Genomic DNA, 20,254 nt, shown 5'->3' with positions numbered 1-20,254 from the left:
TACAATCATGGCACAAAACAATGGTTTCACTCCCAAGAATCAATCTTTTTCCAACTCTGGTGGCAAGCATGTTAGTCCCAACTCTAATGCATACAAGTCTTTCATCAACAACAACAAAAGCATAAGTCGGTTCAATTCCAATTTCAATTTGAAATTTGGTAACAACAGGAACTTTCATTTAAGTCATGCTCCTAGAATTCTTGGTACATCACCCACCAAGATCACAAAACTATGGCTTTCAGGCTCAAACTTGCCAAATCTGTGGGAAAAACAATCATCTAGCTTCTACTTGTCGATTAAGGAATACAAATTTATCACAGGGATGTCAAATTTGTGGTAAGAACAACCATCTTGCTGATACTTGCAGATATAGAAATGCAGTTGTTTCTTTAGGCTGTCAAATATGTGGGAATCCCTATCACAGTGTATAAACAGGTTTTCAGAAGAATTCTACTTCTCCAATGAATGCCATGCCTGCTGCCACAACTAATGGTCAACCCTCTCAATTCTCAGTGTTATCTACACTATCATAACAACAAGTTTGGCTCACTGATTCGGATGCCAATAATCTCTCACTGTCAACTCCATATCCATCAAATGAGACAATCCAGACAGTTAATGGTGAAGGTTTAGCTATCTCTCACATTGGTTTTCACAACTCCAATGAAGCTTATTAAGCTTAATTATATTCTTTATGTACCAAAACTGTCACAAAACCTATTGTCTGTGCATAGGATATGTTTGGATAATAACTGTTGGTTGATTTTCGATGCACTTTCATTTTGGATTCAAGACAAAGCCACAAGGAAGATACTCTACAAAGGGCTGTGTAATAATGGATTGTACCCCATCATCTCACCAAGTTCTCATGCAGTCATCAATAAAGGGCAACCTGCAACTTTTCCTGGAAAACAAGTTACAATCAGTATTTGGCATAAAAATCTAGGTCATCCCTCTAATCCAACCGTCTCTCAAGTTTTAAGAATTTTAAATGTCTCATGTGTTGCTGATAGTATATCTTCATTGTGTCAAACATGTTTAGAAGGTAAATTTAGTAAACTACCTTATCCCCCTTCAGTTGCTAAGTGTGTAAAACCATTTAATATTGTACATAGTGATGTGTGGGGCTCTGCTTCGTGTCTTTAGAAGGATTCAAATACTATGTGACCTTCATTGATCATTGTACCAAGTACTGTTGGATTTTTTCCATATGCAATAAAAGTGATGTTTTTGCAACATTTATTTCTTTCTACAATATCATTTTAAACTAGTTTCATACATCCATAAGAACTCTCCAAAGTAATGGTCATGGTGAATATATAAGTAAAGCATTTCAAAAGTTTATTTCTGATAAAAGAATGAACCATCAAATGTCTTGTCCCCATACACCAGAACAAAATGGGATAACAGAAAGGAATCATAGACATATTATTGAAACATCCATCACTTTGTTGCAATCTGCTTCATTACCATCCATATTTTGGTCATTTTCTTGTCAAACCTCAGTATACTTAATCAACAGAATGACATCCCCTACATTAGACAATAAATCACCATTTGAATAGTTGCATAATTCATTACCTCAGATCCAACATTTGAAAGTCTTTGGTTGTTCTTGTTACCCTTGGTTAAGACCATACAACAACACCAAATTAGAATCCAGAACAACATAGTGTGTTTTTTTGGGGTATGCATCCAAGTATAAAGGGTATCTCTGCTAGAAAGAAAATTTATATCTCTAGACATGTGATATTTGATGAGGGAGAGTTTCCTTACTAGTCTTTGGTTCCCAAACAACACTTTGTCACTACTACACTACTACCAGCACTCATACAAACACCAATTCGAGTACCATATCACAATGTGTCCTTGTTTTGCCAGAAACACAAAGTCACTCCACATTGAGTTCCTCACCAGGTCTCACACAATTAGGTCCAGCTAATATACCAAGTTCCATGCCAAATACTGCCATTAATCAAGCTTCAGAAGATTCACTTCAATACCAGTTACAATTCCAAGTTCAAATTCAGAAGAAACAAGTTCTAATTAATCCATTACTGCATCAACAACATAACTCTTGTCTCCTACACTCTCTGTGGTACCTAAATTCCAACCTGAACAATTACAAGTGGTTCTATCTATTCCTCAAATCAATCTCCATCCTATACAGACAAGGTCAAAGAGTGGCATCTTAAAGAAAATTGCTCTACTAACTGCAACACATGAAAATGGAGGAGTTGATTGAGTCAAGTTGAACTTGCAATATATAAATCTGCATTAAAATCACCAGTGTGGCATGAGGCTATGAAAGATGAGATTTCAGTTTTACACAACCAAGGTACATGGTCATTGGTTCCTCTATCACAACATAAGAATTTAGTAGGTTGTAAATGGGTCTTTATGATCAAGAAGAATGTTGATGGTTCAATTGAGAGATATAAGGCAAGACTGGTGGCTAAAAGGTTTAATTAAGAAGAAGACTATGGAGAGACTTTTAGCCTAGTTGTTAAACCTAAAACAGTGAGATTAGTTCTAGCTTTATTTGCACATTTTGGCTGGACATTGAGACAATTAGATGTGAAAAATGTCTTTCTACATGGCATATTGCAAGAAGAAGTGTACATGGCACAACCACCTAGATTTATGGATTCCAAACATGGAGACCATGTTTGCATATTACATAATCCTTATATGGATTGAAAACTAAGGATTTGGAATGAGAGATTCACTAGTTTTTTTGCCATCTTTAGGGTTCAAATCAACATATGCAGATTCATCATTGTTTGTGAAAACTATTGGCAATTCTATGGTGATCTTGCTATTATATGTTGATGACATCATTATAACAAAAAGTGCAACACAAGCAATCACTGAGGTTATTCAATCTCTTGCAAAGGAATTTGATATAAAAGACTTGGGACCACTTTACTATTTTTTAGGGATACAAATTATGCAGAAGAATGATGGTTTATTCCTATCTCAGGATAAGTATGTCACAGATTTTGTTAACCAAGTTTGAAATGTTGCTGTCTAAACTATGCGTTACTCTATGCTTGCCCTACATCATGTTTCTCAAAGATGATGGAAAGTCTTACAATAATCTTGCATTACATAGAAGTTTGCTTGGTGCCCTTCAATACTTGACATTCACTAGGCTTGACATTGCTTTTGCAGTGCATCAAGTATGTCAATTTATGCAATGTCCTATGGAGTCACATTTTATGGCTGTTAAAAGAATTCTTAGATACTTAAGAACTACTCAAGGCTGTGGAATTCATTATGTCAAAGGTTAACCTGATGTCATTACTTGTAGTGATGCAGATTGGGCAGGGGACCCTAATGATAGAAGATCAGCCACTGGTTGTGTTTCTGGGGTCTAATCCCATTTCATGGTCATCTAAGAAACAAAACACTGTTTCTTGATCATTGACTGAAGTTGAATATTAGGCTTTGTCAACTACAAAACCTGAAATTGATTGGATCAAACAATCATTGGTTTTTCTGCATGTTCCATTTTCTGATAAACCACTCATATTTTGTGACAATTTATCAGCAACAGCTCTTACTTGCAATCCAATTTAGCATCAACGCACTAAGCTCATTGAGATTGATGTGCATTTTGTTCGAGAAAGGGTAGCCAAACAACAACTACAAGTGCATTTTTTGTCTTTGAAGGAACAATTTGCTGATATACTTACAAAATGACTCTTTGCACCACTATTTCAGACACATTATGCCAATCTCAGGCTCAATTTCTCTGCTCCTAAGCTTGTAGAGGGATGTTAGGAGTATTAAGTTTGTTGAGAATGTAGCTTAAAGTGCAAACTACTATAGCTATTATATATAGCTTGTAATAAACAATTCTTAACAAGAATTATCAATACATTTTACAAGATTCCTTCAAAACAATTCGCAGAAAATGTGGACATATGCATGCTTGTCTATTAAAGAGAATGCATGTACCTTAATTTGATGATATCTATTTGAGATACATATTACACATGGCCAATTATGCACAAACCGATAACACGATATAAGCATGCACAAAAAATTTATTTATTGAGTTGAGCTTTAATGGGCTGTGTAAACAACGGGTGGACTTGTTAGAGACCTATTTACCAACTAGTCATGTTTGTCATAATTTTATAGCTTAGTAGATCGTGTTCGTGTGTGGTTTTCCACTTGATAGCGTAATGGATCGATTTGTTGAACCTTAACAGTTATACAACTAGAACATATTATTGGCAGGAGTCCATATTAGAATAAAAATGTAAGTATTTTTTCTTTTATTTCCTTATATGTTTTTATTTCCTATTGTAAATAGATTAGGATTTATTGTTTTTCTTGCCCTACAAGGATTGTATCTCTATAAATGTGTGCCTCCATCAAAAGATGAATACAACATAAACTCTTATCGTCAAGCCGATATTCCTATTTTTAACATGGTATGAGATAGAGATCTTAAGATATTTTTTGTGCTTAGTTGAAATCATTGTTAGAATATGAGCATAAGTGTACGTGTATTTTTACTGAATGTTTGAGTTCAAATTGATCTATAAAAGTCTTATTGGATTAAAACTGAGAGTTGATCTTAAATTACTCACTTAAACTAAAATGGGGAGACAATGTTGGTTTCCTACAAGGATTCTAATAGATGAATCGTAGGGATTCTCTACCTATATAAAGGTGGCATTTACTCTCACAAAAATTGTGCTTCTAATTGAAGTAAAATCTATTGTTACTTGAACTTATTAAGAATGAGAGGAGAAGGTCAACTTTGAAGATCATAGCTTCATGACTTCTTGATCGGTTTCTACATGTAAGATTTGTCCTGACAATCATACTCTAGCAAACCCTAAAACCCATGTTTGCGATGCCAAGAGGAAGAACCCCACATGTCATGCCATATCCTACTTCTTTTTTTTTTTTTTTCTTTTTCTTACCTATGATTGGAGTCCTCAGATTGCAAAACTCAAATAATTCCGAACTAGATTCATATCCGAATTAAGAATCAAAACCAAACCCTAGAGATGACTGTTCATCGTGCTTTTTCCTTGGCATTTTGTTTGACAGACAAAACATGAACTAGCCAACTGGTTGCATAGATCCAGTCGAACGGGTGGATGATGCCTTGAAACCTGATTAAACCACACCGATCACATGATCGACCTAGCCTACCAATCGTTCTATGCCTAGAAATTTAACATTGCAAACGTCTTTACTTGTGTAGATAGAATGGTCTTATGCTGTTATCCTTTTGTTGTCTACACCTGCGAAGTCAAGCTTAGATTCGAGACAACTGCCTTCTCATACTTCTGAGGGAGGTTGCACTTGTTGTGCAGCTCAAAGCATCGAAGTGATCTTGTTTTAAGTTACATGAATATCCAAAATAGTGGGAAGACTTTGAAACTGAAAAACCAATGTGTAGCAGCTACTTCACTTCACGTAATTACATTCCAACATGAGCTATTTATAATGCTTGGATTGTTTACTTTGGACCATTTGTTTCATCACTTCACTGTTCATCATGTAAAAATTAGACATAAAAAGCCAAACAAACAAAAAGAACATTAAACAAGTAAAGATGAAGGAAGCGATTATGTTGGAACGTAGACTTAGGGTTTCATATTTAAGTGAATTTTCGAATTAACTCACATAAAGTCTAGAAGACTGCAACTTAAGGTAATTACAATCAAACTATGAATTTAAATTTTATTTGAAGTTGATCAAATACTATGTTATCTATTTTAAAAAAGTTTGGTAGGAACTTTGTTATTTGTGATGTTTGTGTGTTGATTAAGTCTTTGTATGGTCTTTTATTTTCTTGTTACCGCCCATTTTACTTTTTCTAAGTCATTATATAATAGATTATTCTAATTTATCACTTAAAAACACACCATATATGAATGTGTCACGCATTAAGGACTTGAAAACTCAAGGACTCCTTTCACTGGCTCACCTTGGGCTCTTGAAATCTCGGGCTGGCCTTGATCGCATACTTTGCAAAACAATCAACAAGCATAATTGGTCGATGAAATTGTTAAATAATAAGCTCCATATACCTTGGTAGCCAAACAGAAACTAAGCAGATACTGACATATTTCCTTTACAAATCTTCGTGTGAAGATTTTGTAGCACTTGGTTGAGTAGAAGAATCTGAACGTCGAGTATGCCATGCCACTGTAGTTGAAGTTGACTAGTTAATTACTCTAATTATTAGTAGGTTTTAAGCATTCTAAATTATATATAATACGTTTCTTTGCTTCCCAGTTGGCCTCTACTTTTCAGTCCATTACCGTCGACATGGAGTAAATTATAAATAAGAGGCTAGGGTTGGCAATATCAATCACTATCAGCATGCCTTTGTTATCCCCATTTGATATCATAGGCGACATTATATATGATATATATAACCCTATCCATCCATCTTCCTTTACTTTAAAGCATACGTCTTTGTACATTAGGTTCGATTAATTTACCAAAGATTTAATGAAACATATATCATTCTGTGAAAATATATTTCCTTATATTTTCATGAAATCTTTTATATATAAATTTGCAGCAAATTAAAGGACTTCTTTCTTTATATATATATATACAAATTATGGAAACACTAAATTAATCTCAACTATAGAGACGGGAATTAGAACTCAAGTGCAGAGAGCTGAGTAGTAGTTTTAGCCAACTTGATTAAACCTAACTTCTTTTTTTTTTTTTTTTTTTTTTTTTTTTTTTTTTTTTGGAAAGAAAAAGTATTAAGGGTAGGGGAAGGAGTATGAACCTTTACCATAATTTAGGGTAGGAAGAATTTTAAATTGGGTATGCATAAGATAGAAGCCCAACATCGTATCTACTAAAATGTTAAACCACATGCATTGATTGAACCTAAGTTGACCAAACCTAAGTCTGCACATTCAAAAGAACTGGAATTATGCATAAATTAATATTGATTGCTAAAGCTGACCTGATCTTGCATATATACTACAAAACTAATAGTAGGAGACCAATCCAATGCTTGCAATTGATTTATATTATCGTCTAAAATTAACAAGCTATTGACCTGTAGTTGGTGGATAGTTGTTTGCATATATTACATGCGTACATATATTTTAAACTTGTGGTCAATTGTTTTAGCTATTTGTTTAACGTAATGATCTTTCCGGAAGAAACATATAGAAGAATGCGAACTCCCAAACAACCCCTTCCTTCGTGACAACTCCATTTGATTATTAGGGAATTACAAAAGAATTTAAAGTTATCACTAACATGATCGTTCACTAAAATAGTAATTGAATTGGAAATGTGTTGTACTAGAAATTATTTTGTACTGTAATACCGTCACTATCACGTGATATAACCAATTTACTTAATTATATTACAATATGTAAATTTGTATACAACACCTTAAAGCATAAACTCGTCGTCCATATACATAAATGTTACTACGGTACAAGCCACTTTTTGAGCTCACACGGCCAATGATCTAAATCATCCATTTTTTAGGTCTTAACTTATAATATTATCTTTGAAATAATTAGCTTGCTAGGTCGGAATTCATTTAACCATTCTACATGGTTTTATTTTAGTGTTTAATCCTGCGATCTTGCCAGTAGAGACTAGGGTTTGTAAGAATTGCATGGAATTTACAGATCAGTCTAGAAATCACAATCTTTCAATTCGCTCTAGTTTAAAACAAGATCCAACCGTTGTAAAGGTCCATGATTTCACTATATGCAAGATTTAACAATTAATTTTCTTTCTGAACCACTCAAACTCAGCAGTACGTACCATGGAAGAAAAATTGGAAAATAAGAGCTATTTTCAGTTATAATTAGTTTCAGTTGTACATTTCGACAAGTGAGATCCAATCAATTTGCAGATACGCAGACAGACACTAAAATTACATGAGTAGGAGTAATTCCTGGTACCATTCTCTGGAAGGGGATACCAAGCACTGTTACAATCTAAGAAAACACATCTGGGTTTTACAATCAAAATTCTTGGATTACATCGATATTCATTGAAAAGAGAATTACAATTACAACCTGTTGTGGTTAGACTAACTTTGTTTCAATCTGGAATAAGGGGTTTTGTGACGCAACAGCCAGAAGGCGATCAGGGTGAAACAAGTAGTTTAAACTGTCTCACATAAGCATCAACTCTGAGAGATCGTCCATTGGTATTTCGAGGCCAATGGAATCATGATCTTGCAGGCCATCTTCATCAAAGTTCAACCATGTACTCAGATCTTGATTCTCTTCCGGTGAATCTAATTCAGGCAGTTGCAAATTTGCAAAATCAGTGGGTTCATCTGTCTCTTTAGACGAAGATGAATGTGTATTGCTGGGCAACGACGGCCCCACCCTACTCCTTTTATTGCTGGCATTACAAACTGATTGACTTGGTAACTGAGTATTCTTTTGCCTGGACTTTCCCTTTGTTTTGCTTTCACTTCTAGAGGAGTCCAATGATGCGCGACCAACTCCACTGGGCGAACTGTTTCTGAAATTATCTAAATTTTGGTCCTTATCTCTCTCACTTTTCTTTCCCTTTACTTCGTGAAGAGCGGTGTCTAGAGCTGAAGTCAACATTGAGGATGCACTTCCACCAACATCAGTAATCAGCAGTTCCCGCTTCTTCCCCTTGTTAAGGTTCAACTTTGATCCATGTGTGGAAGAAGCTTGACCAGACGAGTCAATGACAACATGAAGAGCTGCTGATGAACCCCTTTCAAGATTAGCACCCCTGTCGAGATTATTACTAAGGGAATCATTTCTCCCACTCGCACTGGACACTGCCCCTGCAGAATCAAATGAAACAACACAGCTTACATTGTTATTAACTTGGTATCCCACAACAATTACTGATTGCAATTTCCTAATGATAAAGTAAAATGATTTTTTCCCTAAAATGGGAATTATCTAAGAACACAAAAGGAAAGGATAAAGAAACATAAAACAAAGGTATGCTCTGCAAGAAAACTCATAACTTACATGGATATAAATTAAATAAAAGGCAGTTATAAATATCATAACACGAGCATTTAAAGTCTAATCAACACATACCAGATCTCCTGACTTCCACTTGATGGGAACCTTCGTTGCATTTAAAGTCAACAGGCTTTGCAGCATTGTTGCATGAAGATTCAGAGAATATAACCTTCTGCAGTGCAGGATCACTAAAGCAACTAATGCCTCTTTCTTCAAATTTTTGACATCTAGACAGCGTGCGTTTGAGAAAAGCCAACGCTACTTGTTTTGAAACCTTACGTACTGCATTTTTTGAACCATTACTCCCCTGGGAAGCCTGTAAAAATTAAGATGATGGAAAATGTTCAGTAATCTGTCTCTTATCAAAAGAAAATGTTCAGTAATCTATCATACACCTTGGTTCACCATTGGTCTGATTAAAAATTCACCTTCTATATTACAATTATGGCAGACATTAGAATTCCTCATAAATATTCATATATAGTGGCACCACTCAATTTTCCCAGCCCTGTGCCACCCCACCCTAAAAGACATCTATCACGCCAACTACATCAATCAAAGGACACCCACATCATAAACAAATTATTGAATAAAAAGCACCACCCACCTCAAACTATTGCCTAATGAGAAAGATGGTATAGCCAGGCACATGCACTAGGGATTTTAATATGATAACGGGAACAAAGAAAGATTGCTCTGTGCAACGAGGACACGAATTGCTCTGGAGGCTGTTTGTTAGTACATGAAGCGATTTCCTCAATGGAAGTATGGTGATCTCCGATTCTCCAGTGGAAAATATTGTTGTTAATATTATGAGTACAAATTTGAAATAAAATATTATTAAAAGGGGATGGGGAAATAGGAAATTTAGTGGAAATAGAATCACTCTATCCAGGGTCCTAGGACTGCTAAAATCAACCGATGTTTGCACCTGACTTATAGTGCAATGAATCATTCATAGCTAGAGATGCTAGGGTACAAGAGTAATTTGCCCACAGGCACGACAGTAAGAAAAGTTAAACCGTAACATTCAAGGTTCGCTACCTAATATGATCACAAATGTATCCACTGCTCCTACATTAAATGATTTATTTGTTTGAAACTTAGAATTAGGCATTGACTAATTTTATTTGTGCCTAACTTTATCAATTTTCATGTTTTACTTCCCTTGACCACATCTGTCAATAAAGTCAGATTATGCTCCAAAGTTCTATATTTGTGAATTTGTGATAAACAACTTAAACAGATGAATATTTTGAAAATGTATAAATACAAAGCTGCAAAAATAGAAACTAATTACCAATCGTTTTCTGTAAGCCATCTCAATAAGCTGGTCCATTGCAACTAGTTCAGTTCTCCTGTGATATTAAACCACATTAATCCAAAACATGGCTGAACTAAAAGAATAAGGTAAATAGTAGAATAAGTAAAACTGCCAAAGCATTCTCAATCCTACCGTCTTTCTGTAACTCTTTCTTTCTGGATAGTTTTATCAATTTCTGCTAAGTTATTCTTCTTCCTTGTGATCTATTAGTTACATAAAGAAACGTAAGAAACAAGAAACAGGAAAAATCAAAGGGATTTATACTTTTAGAAAATATCATTGTGGAAAGTCAATTAGATGCATATATACAGTGATTCATAATTCATATAGCTAGCTGAAACAAGAATATCCATGAAAATGCAACCTCTTGATGCAGCCCTTGCTCGAGTCCCATTATATCTTGATTAATCAAGTCTTCTCCGTCTGTTAGATCAGGCTGCAGCAAGGCACACACAAAAGAGAAGAAGCAGGAAGAAAGGTAAGAAGTCTGGATAAAACACCAAAAATTACTGGCATAAAAGTTTTCCACGACACTTATAAGACAGATCAAGGCTTGAAATGAATGCTTACCAATCTCTCCGGACATAAATCAATACTCTCTAGCTCCAGAAGAAGCCTGTCATCCAGACACATCAACTGATGTTGGCAGTCAGAGGAAAGAAAGCTAGGAGTGTCTAGCTCCCTAGGTTGCAGTTGCTCTGCATCTGAATCTGAAAGGCCATCATCTCCATCCCACTGTTCCTGGCTGTGTAAAGAACTGGACATGTTTCCATTACTAAGGGTACTAGTTTTAGCACTTTTATCACAAGAAAGTCTGTCCAGCATGCAGTATCTCGAAACATCTACTTTTGACTCAACTTCAGATTCTATTATGTCCCAATCTTTGGGTTCAACATCAATCTGATTACATGAACCACAATGTGAATCATCACTAGCACACCACATGTGCATATTTTTCCGTTCGCTCTGATGGTAAAGTTCTTCACCTTCTTCTACAATTAAAGCAGAAAGAACTCTTTGGTACAATGGAGTATCCTTTTCCAACCTTCTCATGTCACGTTTTTCACATAAAGCATCAGACTTCAGTGAATCTTGATTAAAATGGCTCCCTTGTCTTTCCCCAGAACAATTAGGGACTGCTCTATGCATCAAAATGCCCTGCACAAATTAGTTTCCAACTAATTAATATCCTCAAACATGTTTGACTTATTTCCTATACATCCTTTTTCTCCTTTTCTTTTAGTTGAGAACATAAACCGTGAAGATCTGAAAATTTAATGAAATGCACAAAATCAAATGAAAGTTCACGAGAACAATGGCTAATTATATTACCGAAATATTGTATTCATCGCTAAAAATCTGAGACAAACTCTCACCAAGCTCCTCTGCAAAACTTAGCTGATCCAACCAATATACATAAGGAAAGAAAATTGTTAGCGTCTGGCCCAAGGATATACATTAAATTTTACATTCATCAAGGTGGCCAATTTAATACCTGCTGCTGCAAGTAGGATATGTCCTCTGAGCCAAGAGAACCAAAAAGCAATTCCATTTTCTTCCAAAATGGACCAGAACAGGCAGATTCTACAAAAACCGTAGAGAACTTAAGTCAAAAAGTATTAATGTATAGCACAAAGTATGCTGCTTTGTGCAGAACTGTTGAACTCTGTTTGTATTAAAAGGCCAAGAAGCATACTACTAGCATTTCGAGCAGAATTGGCAGCCAAATATAGTTCTTCATGATCGTCTTCAGATTCACCTATTAAGGACATGGCAACATATATTAAAAGGTATTATTGCCAAATTCCGCAATTGACACAAGTTTTTTCACCATATTTCATACAGAATTTGTTAAATAAAACATGCACACCAGCAAAATAAAAAAAAACGCATATAAAACAATAAATAAATAAAACATGCCAATCAAGGGGGGGAAATCTAGTTTTGCAAGCAAAATTGTAATGCTGATTTCAAATCTGCAATGTTTATCAAAAGCCCATGAATATCAGTAAACTACTAAACTTTGAATAATTTTAAATGAAAGAAAACAAAATGGAAAATCAACCCTCTTAAAGCAAAAATATTTTATCGCTACCTGTGAAATCTGACGAACCCTTACATGTTGAAGGTCCAACACGAGTTAAGAACTTGTGATCTTTAATCTTTTTTGAGGGCGGATGACCTGTTTTACTAAATAACATAAAAATCGATGAGATTTCAGTCAAATACTCAATTCATTTTCACAATACCTATGTGACAGATAACGCAAAATATAGTCACCTTTTGTTCTTATCGGACATAGGTTTCATGCCTTGAAGAGGCTTTGTGGTTGGTAAATTCTCCGATTTCTTCACAATTGGAGGAATCTCAGGCCTTGTTAAAGATGAACACCTTCCACTTCTTCCTTGTCTTCGTACACCATCTCCAATTTCTTTAGTTGGTGACTTATTCTTCTTGCTGGGGAATAAGTGAGCCACAACTTTTTGATCTGCAGCTAAGGCAATGTCACTGCTGTCCATTCCCATATCTTTCAACTTGTTTTCCCTAGCTCCAGATTCTTCATTTCCAGATAACCCAAATGGAGATGAAATCTTCTGAAGTTCTCTTTTAGATTTCGGGGTGTGATTATCTAAACTGCTCATAATTTGTGATCCATTGGTCCCAACAGAAGAAGTTCTAGCACTAAAATCAGAAGTTGCAGAACTGTGACAGGAAATCTGAGCCTCAGCATTTTTTGGTATAGGAGCAACCAAATTTGTTCTCCTTGTGCGAGAGTTTTTATGCGGTCTCTGACCAACCCACTGAGCCATAGGTTGTACGGAAGAACCATTCGACATTGCACGCTTTTGATTACTCATAACACTTGCCGCTTTGCCTTTGTTTTCACCAGCAGGATGTTCCCAACCTTGAAAAGGTGCAGACGGAGAGTGAACATTAGGCGATGAGTCTAGATTCAAGATGGAACCAGTTTGTGGCGCCCTAGAAACCTTTCCTTTTATCACAGTATTAAGACTGCGTACAGGGTTCTCCTCCTGAATATTTAGCCTGATGCAAAGAGCCATGTTAAAATCAACAGCCTAATTGTAACCACTAAAAGTGAGGTTTCCAAATAACAGTGTCAAGGTTATCTGGTGGTCTTTAATCACAATTCCTAATGACTTCAAAGTATGATAGGATGGTAACAGAATAAAATACATACTTAATGTTTCCTTTCAACATAACCCTCTGCTCTAAAACAACTGAATGGTCCCTTTGAACAGGAGCATTTTCCATATCATTCTTGAGTACTGTACAGGTACTGAGATTACCGGACTCAAAAGATGGTTCTGACTTGTTGATTCCCCCAACTCCAAGTGAAGTTTTTAATCTGCAACATATGAAAAGCAAGAATATTAAAAAGGAAAAATCCTCGTCTTTTCCTTTTACCATTTCTAAATGTGGATAATCATAAAAAAGAACTGCAATAAACTTACTAGTCCAAAAAATTGAAAAACAAAATATTTGCCCAACCGAAAATTCTCCCTTTGCTTAAATAGTCATACTAGAGATAACATGAATAAATAGTAAAAACCTGCCAACCTCAAGCAGAATGACAAGTTAAAAAATTTATATTGATAGTTTACACATGTCTACCTGACACCTTGTACGTCACAAGAGCGTAGCTTAAGATCATCACTCAGCTTTGGATGTGTAGCTTGTTGTATATCGCATTCACCACCTGCAATTCTATGACTCACTGCTCCCACCGAACGTTTCTTTTTTACTTTTTGATCCAACCCTTCACCTCCAGCAAGCAATCTACGGGTCTTTTCTTCAATCCTGACAGAAGCCGCATTAACAGCCTGAGGCATTTTTTCATCCTTGTCTGTGACTACCTGCTGCCTTGAGATAGCAGCTGACCTAACATCTGCCTGATATCATAGAGAAAATGTGCACATCTTAAACACATGTACATAGAAGTTTGCACTGATCATCACTTAAAGAAGCATGAAGCTAAATTTTAATTAAAAGAACTAATTTAGTATAGAATTCTGGTCCACTAAATGCATGAAAACTCGTCAATCAAATCAATTAAACATGACAGGAAATCTGACTATAAAGAATGAAAACTCACCAATTAATTCATACAGCCTCATTTTAACCGTTAAATGCATGAAAACTCACCAATCAATCTAGTAAAGAATTCTGGTCCAAAAGGTATGCTTGAACTAAGCTTCTTACTGTGTACTTGTCCATGGTTTTTTTCCTTAAAATATAAAGACTAAAGCGGGTTTGGTTTTTAGATAAACTACGAAGCGAAAGTAGAGTAACATTAAGGAAAAAAAAAAATTGCTAAAGAAAATTGAAAACAAGTATAGCTTTTGCTGCATTCAATGTCATATGAAAAATAAATAATAAATTGCTAAGCACAGGGACCTAGATTAAATTGGATAAAATTCCAATGAAATCTGAATACAAACCCGCACATCAGCCACTGACGTCCTAAAACGTTTGTTGAACCTAACACTCTTTGCCCTGTCTTCAAATCTTTGAGTCATATTTTCAGGAGGGTTTTTATAAATCTGGCTTCCGAGTTTCACTACATTTACTCCATTGGACTTCTCACTTGATGAAAGATCACTACGCTGTCTCTTCTTTGAGCTTAAAGCTTCTCTGTACTTATCCAATTTGAAAATAGATTCATGCAACATTTTTGCTCTGTCCCTGGTTGGAAAAAAATAAAAAGATTGTTAATATATGTTATAGAAATTATTGGAACATTTTTTAATCATTTCATATAACGATACGATAATCAAAATCTCAACAGAGATGATTTACTACAATTATGTAGTTATCAAAGGAGATGAGTTACCATCAACATCAACGGAAATAATTTACAGTAAATTTACTCTTAAATATAAACAACACCAAGCCGCACCATTTCAATCACCAAATGCCCCATTTTGATTGAACAAACATCCGTAATTATTTTCGAGACATGAACAACAGCTTCAATGATGTACGATTCAGTTGTAAAAACTGTCACTGCAAGTGGTAGTTGTAGGGCGAGCGGACCATACCTGGCCTTTCTAGATGCATCTTGCACACTTTCTTTGAAGTGCTTTAGCTCCTCTGTTGCCACTGGAGGTGGAAGTTTAAGATGGAAAACTCCAAGAGAATGGTCATCTGTTAAACTCCCAAGAGGAAAGCCCAGAACCCTCCTTAGTTCACCTGAGCGAGTGTACGTTTGATTGCTTAACATAATAGGCTCCAATGGCAAACATTGGAACAAAGGAGGCATAGTTGATGACGGTGTTGCAGTACCGCGGTTTAAATTATTCCCAGAACTTGGCATTAGTTTCTCAGTTCCTTAATTAAGCAGCTTCTGAACCTGTCCTACACCATCGAATATGTTTGTACCTATTATCACATAATGAACAACAAAAGGAGTAAGCGTCTTATCAAGTAGCTACCTGCGTCAACAAGCAACTATGCTGCAGTAAGCTAAAATATCCGCTAAACAAAAATACTAAATCACACCTCTATTCAACAACCATATAATGCCGGTAGCTACACCTCAGAATTTTACTTGACAAAACCAAGAATGCAAGCTCAATTGAGCCTCAAGAAAACCCTATCACCTATTTGGGTAATGTTAAAATTTACCGTATCAGAAACGCAAACAGATGTTCCTTCGTCTCCTTTTCCACAACTCTCTGGTTAACCAAACCGGAGGATGTCTGGTTGGATCAAAGCTCGTTATACTTTGATCACATCTTTGACATCATAATACCAAATTTTGCAAAAACCAATCATAAATTGCTCCCAAAACCAACATTTCAACATGATAGAATTTGAACTCTACAACATTTTCCCAAACAAGAAATTTAAATTTATAAAACAAAACTCCATCCAATTGCACCCAATCCCTTTTGGCTCGGAATTTTAAAAGTTATATTTTTCCCTTGATTTCCCGGGTTTTCCAGCAGCAAAAACGTACATGAGATTTCAAAATAATTAATTAATAAAAAATTAACAAATCCAAATTCAAACAGCATGCGGAGCCCTAAGCTGACCAGAAGTAGAAAATCTAGGGTTTGAGCTAAATTCAGGCGAAATTTAACAGAAAATATATGAAATGAAGCAAATTTGAAAAGCCAGGATTGGAAGAGTACCGGAGATTCAACCAAAGAAAAGCTCAGATCAAACCCACAATCGGAGAAAGAGTAGTACGTAATAAAAGCGGGAGAGATATTTATATATGCATAAACTTTTTAGGGTATAAAAACGCGCACACGTAAATAATAAAATAAAAATGCTACTCTTATTAACTAGTTGTACTATTTTTCTAATACACCTACATAGGTTGGCAGGGCCTTTAAAGGAGATGATACAAGTTATAGTATAATTAGGTAATAAGTGTAGCATACCGATAATGAAAACGTATCTTCCTTTTTTGTATTGTTCGAAGGAGTTACCGGTTGCCAACCCATAAAATGGGTTGGGAAATACAGCTACAGTTTGCTGAAAACTTTTTCTTTTTATAATTATGTTGTTTTTGTTATAAACTTTGTATTTAAGTGTGATTATGTAAATCCTATATTAGTTTGATTCTAGTTATTCTACCCTTATTAGGACTTGTATTCCTGGGAAGAAAATGATTATTCCCTCCCTTATTACTATAAATAAAGGTACTGCTTAGAGGAACAAACACATCTTCTACAAAACCCTACAAACACATCTCTCTATTTTCTCTCTGTGTTGTTGGCCCCCTCTCTCCCTATCAGATAAAATAAGCCACAACACGTTATCAGCACGCTCTTACCACTGCGCTTAGGAATCTAACTTGGAAGTTTTCTGCATCAAACCAATTCATCAATATCATCACACAATCAAGTTCTTTCAAAACAACAATTTTTATCTCGACATTTTTGCAGTCTTAATAGCATGAACATTCACTATAATACATGACCCAACTTTACGTTTTTTGAATTTTAGATTCTACATAAATTGTGTATGCATTATATCCATAATTGTTCAATTATGTGAATTGATATTGCCATGAATTACATCATATATCTGATCATGCATTGAATTATGTGATGAATATGCATGAAATTTAAGTAATCTTATAATATGGAATTGAAAAAAATTACAAAAGAAATTCTTTAGGGTTTCGTTTGAAACCCAACCATGTCGCTAGGCCATCTCCTTCCCCGAGACGAGAAATCCAAACCTGGAGCCACAGCTCTAGGCCCAAACCCTAAAACCCGAAGCCTAAACGTTGTCGCCTCTCTTAAACCGTCACGCAGCATAACCTACAGCCATGCCCAGCCACCATGACTACCTTCCTGACGACCTGAAGTCGTCACTAACGAATCCTTGACTGAAATTCAATGTTTTTTCTTTGAAGTTGTCATCGACGAGTTCAGTCAGCTTGCGCTAGGGTTTTTGGATCAAAAACCCAAGCCCACTCAAGCTTGGTCTGTTATCGACTAGCACCAACCCTTTGAGCTTTCGAGCTACACTCAGCCCAACATTAGCCTATGGGCCATGGTGTTCCCATTGCACTAGATCCCAGCCTATGTGCTGGTGCATCCGTGTATGCATCGCATAAGATTGGCGCCCTTATTTGGGCCAAGGTCATATGGGACTGCGTTTGTAGCCTACATTTGTACATATGGGCTTCTTACCCAAGCTCGACCCACAAATAACACTAGTCTCGGATCCCAGCCCCCCGCTGATGCATCCGTGTACCCGGCCCAGTTTCTAGGTTTAGGCCGCATAGTCCAAATCTGCTCAGCCCACCCGTGAGCTTTGGCCCATTATTTTGGGCCCCCAAATTTAATTGTTTATTATTTTTTTTAGACAATTTGGGTTTATAATTTTTCACCCACACTTCAATTTTGGCATGAAGTCCAAATAATTACTTCAATTATAATTCTAGACCTGAAAGATCTATTTGCATATTTTTGTATATATATTTGCATTTGTCTACAAGAACATATGAACCTGAAGTTTCTAAGAAACATGCCTTGTTTGAAAACCTGAAGTTTTCCTTAAAAACATCACCCATGAAACCCAAAGCTTTTCATGCAAATTTAAACCAATAAATGTCTATTAGAACATGAATGGGTTGATTTTTTCTCCATTACACTAACCACATTCTTATCCCTTTTTTTTTTTTTTTTCTTTTTTTGTGATAGGGACATATTGAAATTGAACAAACTCGACTTCATTGCTTTAGAGGTTTCTGCAAGGAACTACCTCAAGTGGGTCCAAGATGTGAAGCTCCAACTCACAGTAAAGAATTTGCGTCCTACCATTAAAGATGAGACAGACAACCTATTTGGCGAACCTGAGAAAGCCACTGCCATGATCTTCATCCAAAGACACATTCATGATGTATTGCAAACCAAGTACCTTGCTAAGGAAGATCCACAAGCCTTTTGGGTCTCTTTGGCTGATCGCTTTGATCACCAAAAGGACATCTTCTTGCCTGAAGCAAGACATGACTGGCAGCATTTGCGCTTCCAAAACTTTAAGTCTGTGAATAAATATAATTATGAAGTTTGTCGAATCCGATCACCTCTCAAGTTTTGTAACAAGACCTTGATCGAAGAGGATCTTTTGGTAAAGACCTATTTGACATTCTCCACTACCAATATTGTTCTGCAGCAACAATATATGTCTTAGAAGTTCACTAAGTTTTTGGATTTGATCTCTGTTTTAATTCTTACTGAAAAACATAATTAGCTATTGATGAAAAATCATCAAGCTCTTTCAAGTGGCAAACCCCCCCCCCCAACCTTGCTTTTTGTTTAAGTTTGAACAATTTCCTTTATGTTTGGATTGTTTGTTGGTGATTTGTTTTTGGATATTAGGTCTTTTTTAATTACCATCCTTGAATACTTAAATTATTTTGAATGGATATTTGTTTTTAGAACTTTTATGCATGTGACCAATTCAAGTACATTAAAGATAATAATTACTACGCTGAAACCTATGTAGAAAAATGAGTTGAATTTCTGTGCATTACTTAGTATTCTAGAAAAGATGAAGCGTATCTCGAGTGGTCTATATACTACAACCATTCACCCTATAGAGAGCCATTATGTGGCCAGCCCTACCTCTAAGACTGCGTACGAAATTAGACTTTGGCATGATAGTTTAGGACACCCCGGATGAACATTGATGCCCCGTATCCTCAAATCTTCACACGGGCATCCACTAACCCGAAGTTTAGGTTCGATACAAGGAATCGTATGTCAAACTTGCTCTATGGGAAAGCTTATCATTAAGCCTTCTTATGACAAGATTCGTTCGAATCCTCCTATTTTTCTACAAATGATTCAGGGGGCATTTATGGATTGATTCACCCTCTCTGCGGACCATTTAGATATTTTATGATTTTGGTTGACGCTTCCACACATTGGTCACATGTGTGCTTGTTGTCCACAAGGAACTCTGCATTTTCTAAACTATTGGCTCAAGTTATCAAGCTTAGGGCTCACCACCCTGATTATTGAATCAAATCTATTCGATTAGATAATGTTAGAGAATTCACATCTAAAACTTTTGATGACTATTGCATATCGGTTGGGGTTGAAGTTGAACATTCAGTACCCCATGTTCACACCCAGAAAGGCCTGGCAGAGATGTTCATTAAGTGCTTACAAATGATTGCTCGATCATTGGTCATATGCACCAAGCTCCTGATCATTGCTTGGAGCCATGCAATATTGCACGTAACCATGGTTCGTATGAGGCCTGTTGCGACTCAACCATATAGCATCATTCAGTTGGTTATCGAATACGAACCCGACATATCGCATCTGTGTGTTTTTGGTTATGCGGTCTATGTGTCGATTTCGCCGCTCTTACGTACAAAAATGGGGCCTCAGCAAAGGATGGGAATCTATGTCTATATGATTCTCCTTCAATCATTCATTACTTAGAA

The 20,254-nt window shown here is 36.0% G+C and overlaps 1 protein-coding gene across 5 annotated transcripts; it reads right to left on the bottom strand.

Moving 5' to 3' along the window:
• Nucleotides 1-7,801: 7,801 nt before the first annotated feature.
• Nucleotides 7,802-16,597, bottom strand: LOC103935662. 5 transcript variants are annotated; one of them, XM_009345463.3, is made up of 16 exons: nt 16,470-16,597; nt 15,375-15,714; nt 14,775-15,018; nt 13,948-14,225; nt 13,514-13,681; nt 12,595-13,359; nt 12,410-12,504; nt 12,011-12,073; nt 11,810-11,898; nt 11,647-11,712; nt 10,885-11,472; nt 10,679-10,750; nt 10,447-10,517; nt 10,291-10,348; nt 9,066-9,306; nt 7,802-8,800 (listed from the first exon to the last, which is right to left on the bottom strand). In XM_009345463.3, the coding sequence occupies exons 2-16, from the start codon at nt 15,647-15,649 to the stop codon at nt 8,145-8,147; spliced, it is 3,729 nt and encodes a 1,242-aa protein (XP_009343738.1). In that variant the 5' UTR covers nt 15,650-15,714; nt 16,470-16,597; the 3' UTR covers nt 7,802-8,144. The 5 variants fall into 5 exon arrangements, with proteins under 5 accessions (XP_009343738.1, XP_048444755.1, XP_048444754.1 ...); XM_048588798.1 differs by lacking the exon at nt 16,470-16,597 and adding an exon at nt 15,961-16,410 and having other exon boundaries at nt 12,434-12,504; XM_048588797.1 differs by lacking the exon at nt 16,470-16,597 and adding an exon at nt 15,961-16,409 and having other exon boundaries at nt 14,781-15,018.
• Nucleotides 16,598-20,254: the final 3,657 nt, after the last annotated feature.

This window comes from the organism of the source record quoted next, unplaced genomic scaffold (genome assembly GCF_019419815.1).
Source record: "Pyrus x bretschneideri cultivar Hongxiangsu unplaced genomic scaffold, Pyrus_bretschneideri_v1 Contig29, whole genome shotgun sequence".
Taxonomy (NCBI): Eukaryota; Viridiplantae; Streptophyta; class Magnoliopsida; order Rosales; family Rosaceae; genus Pyrus; species Pyrus x bretschneideri.
This window is presented reverse-complemented; position numbering and strand designations above follow the sequence as displayed.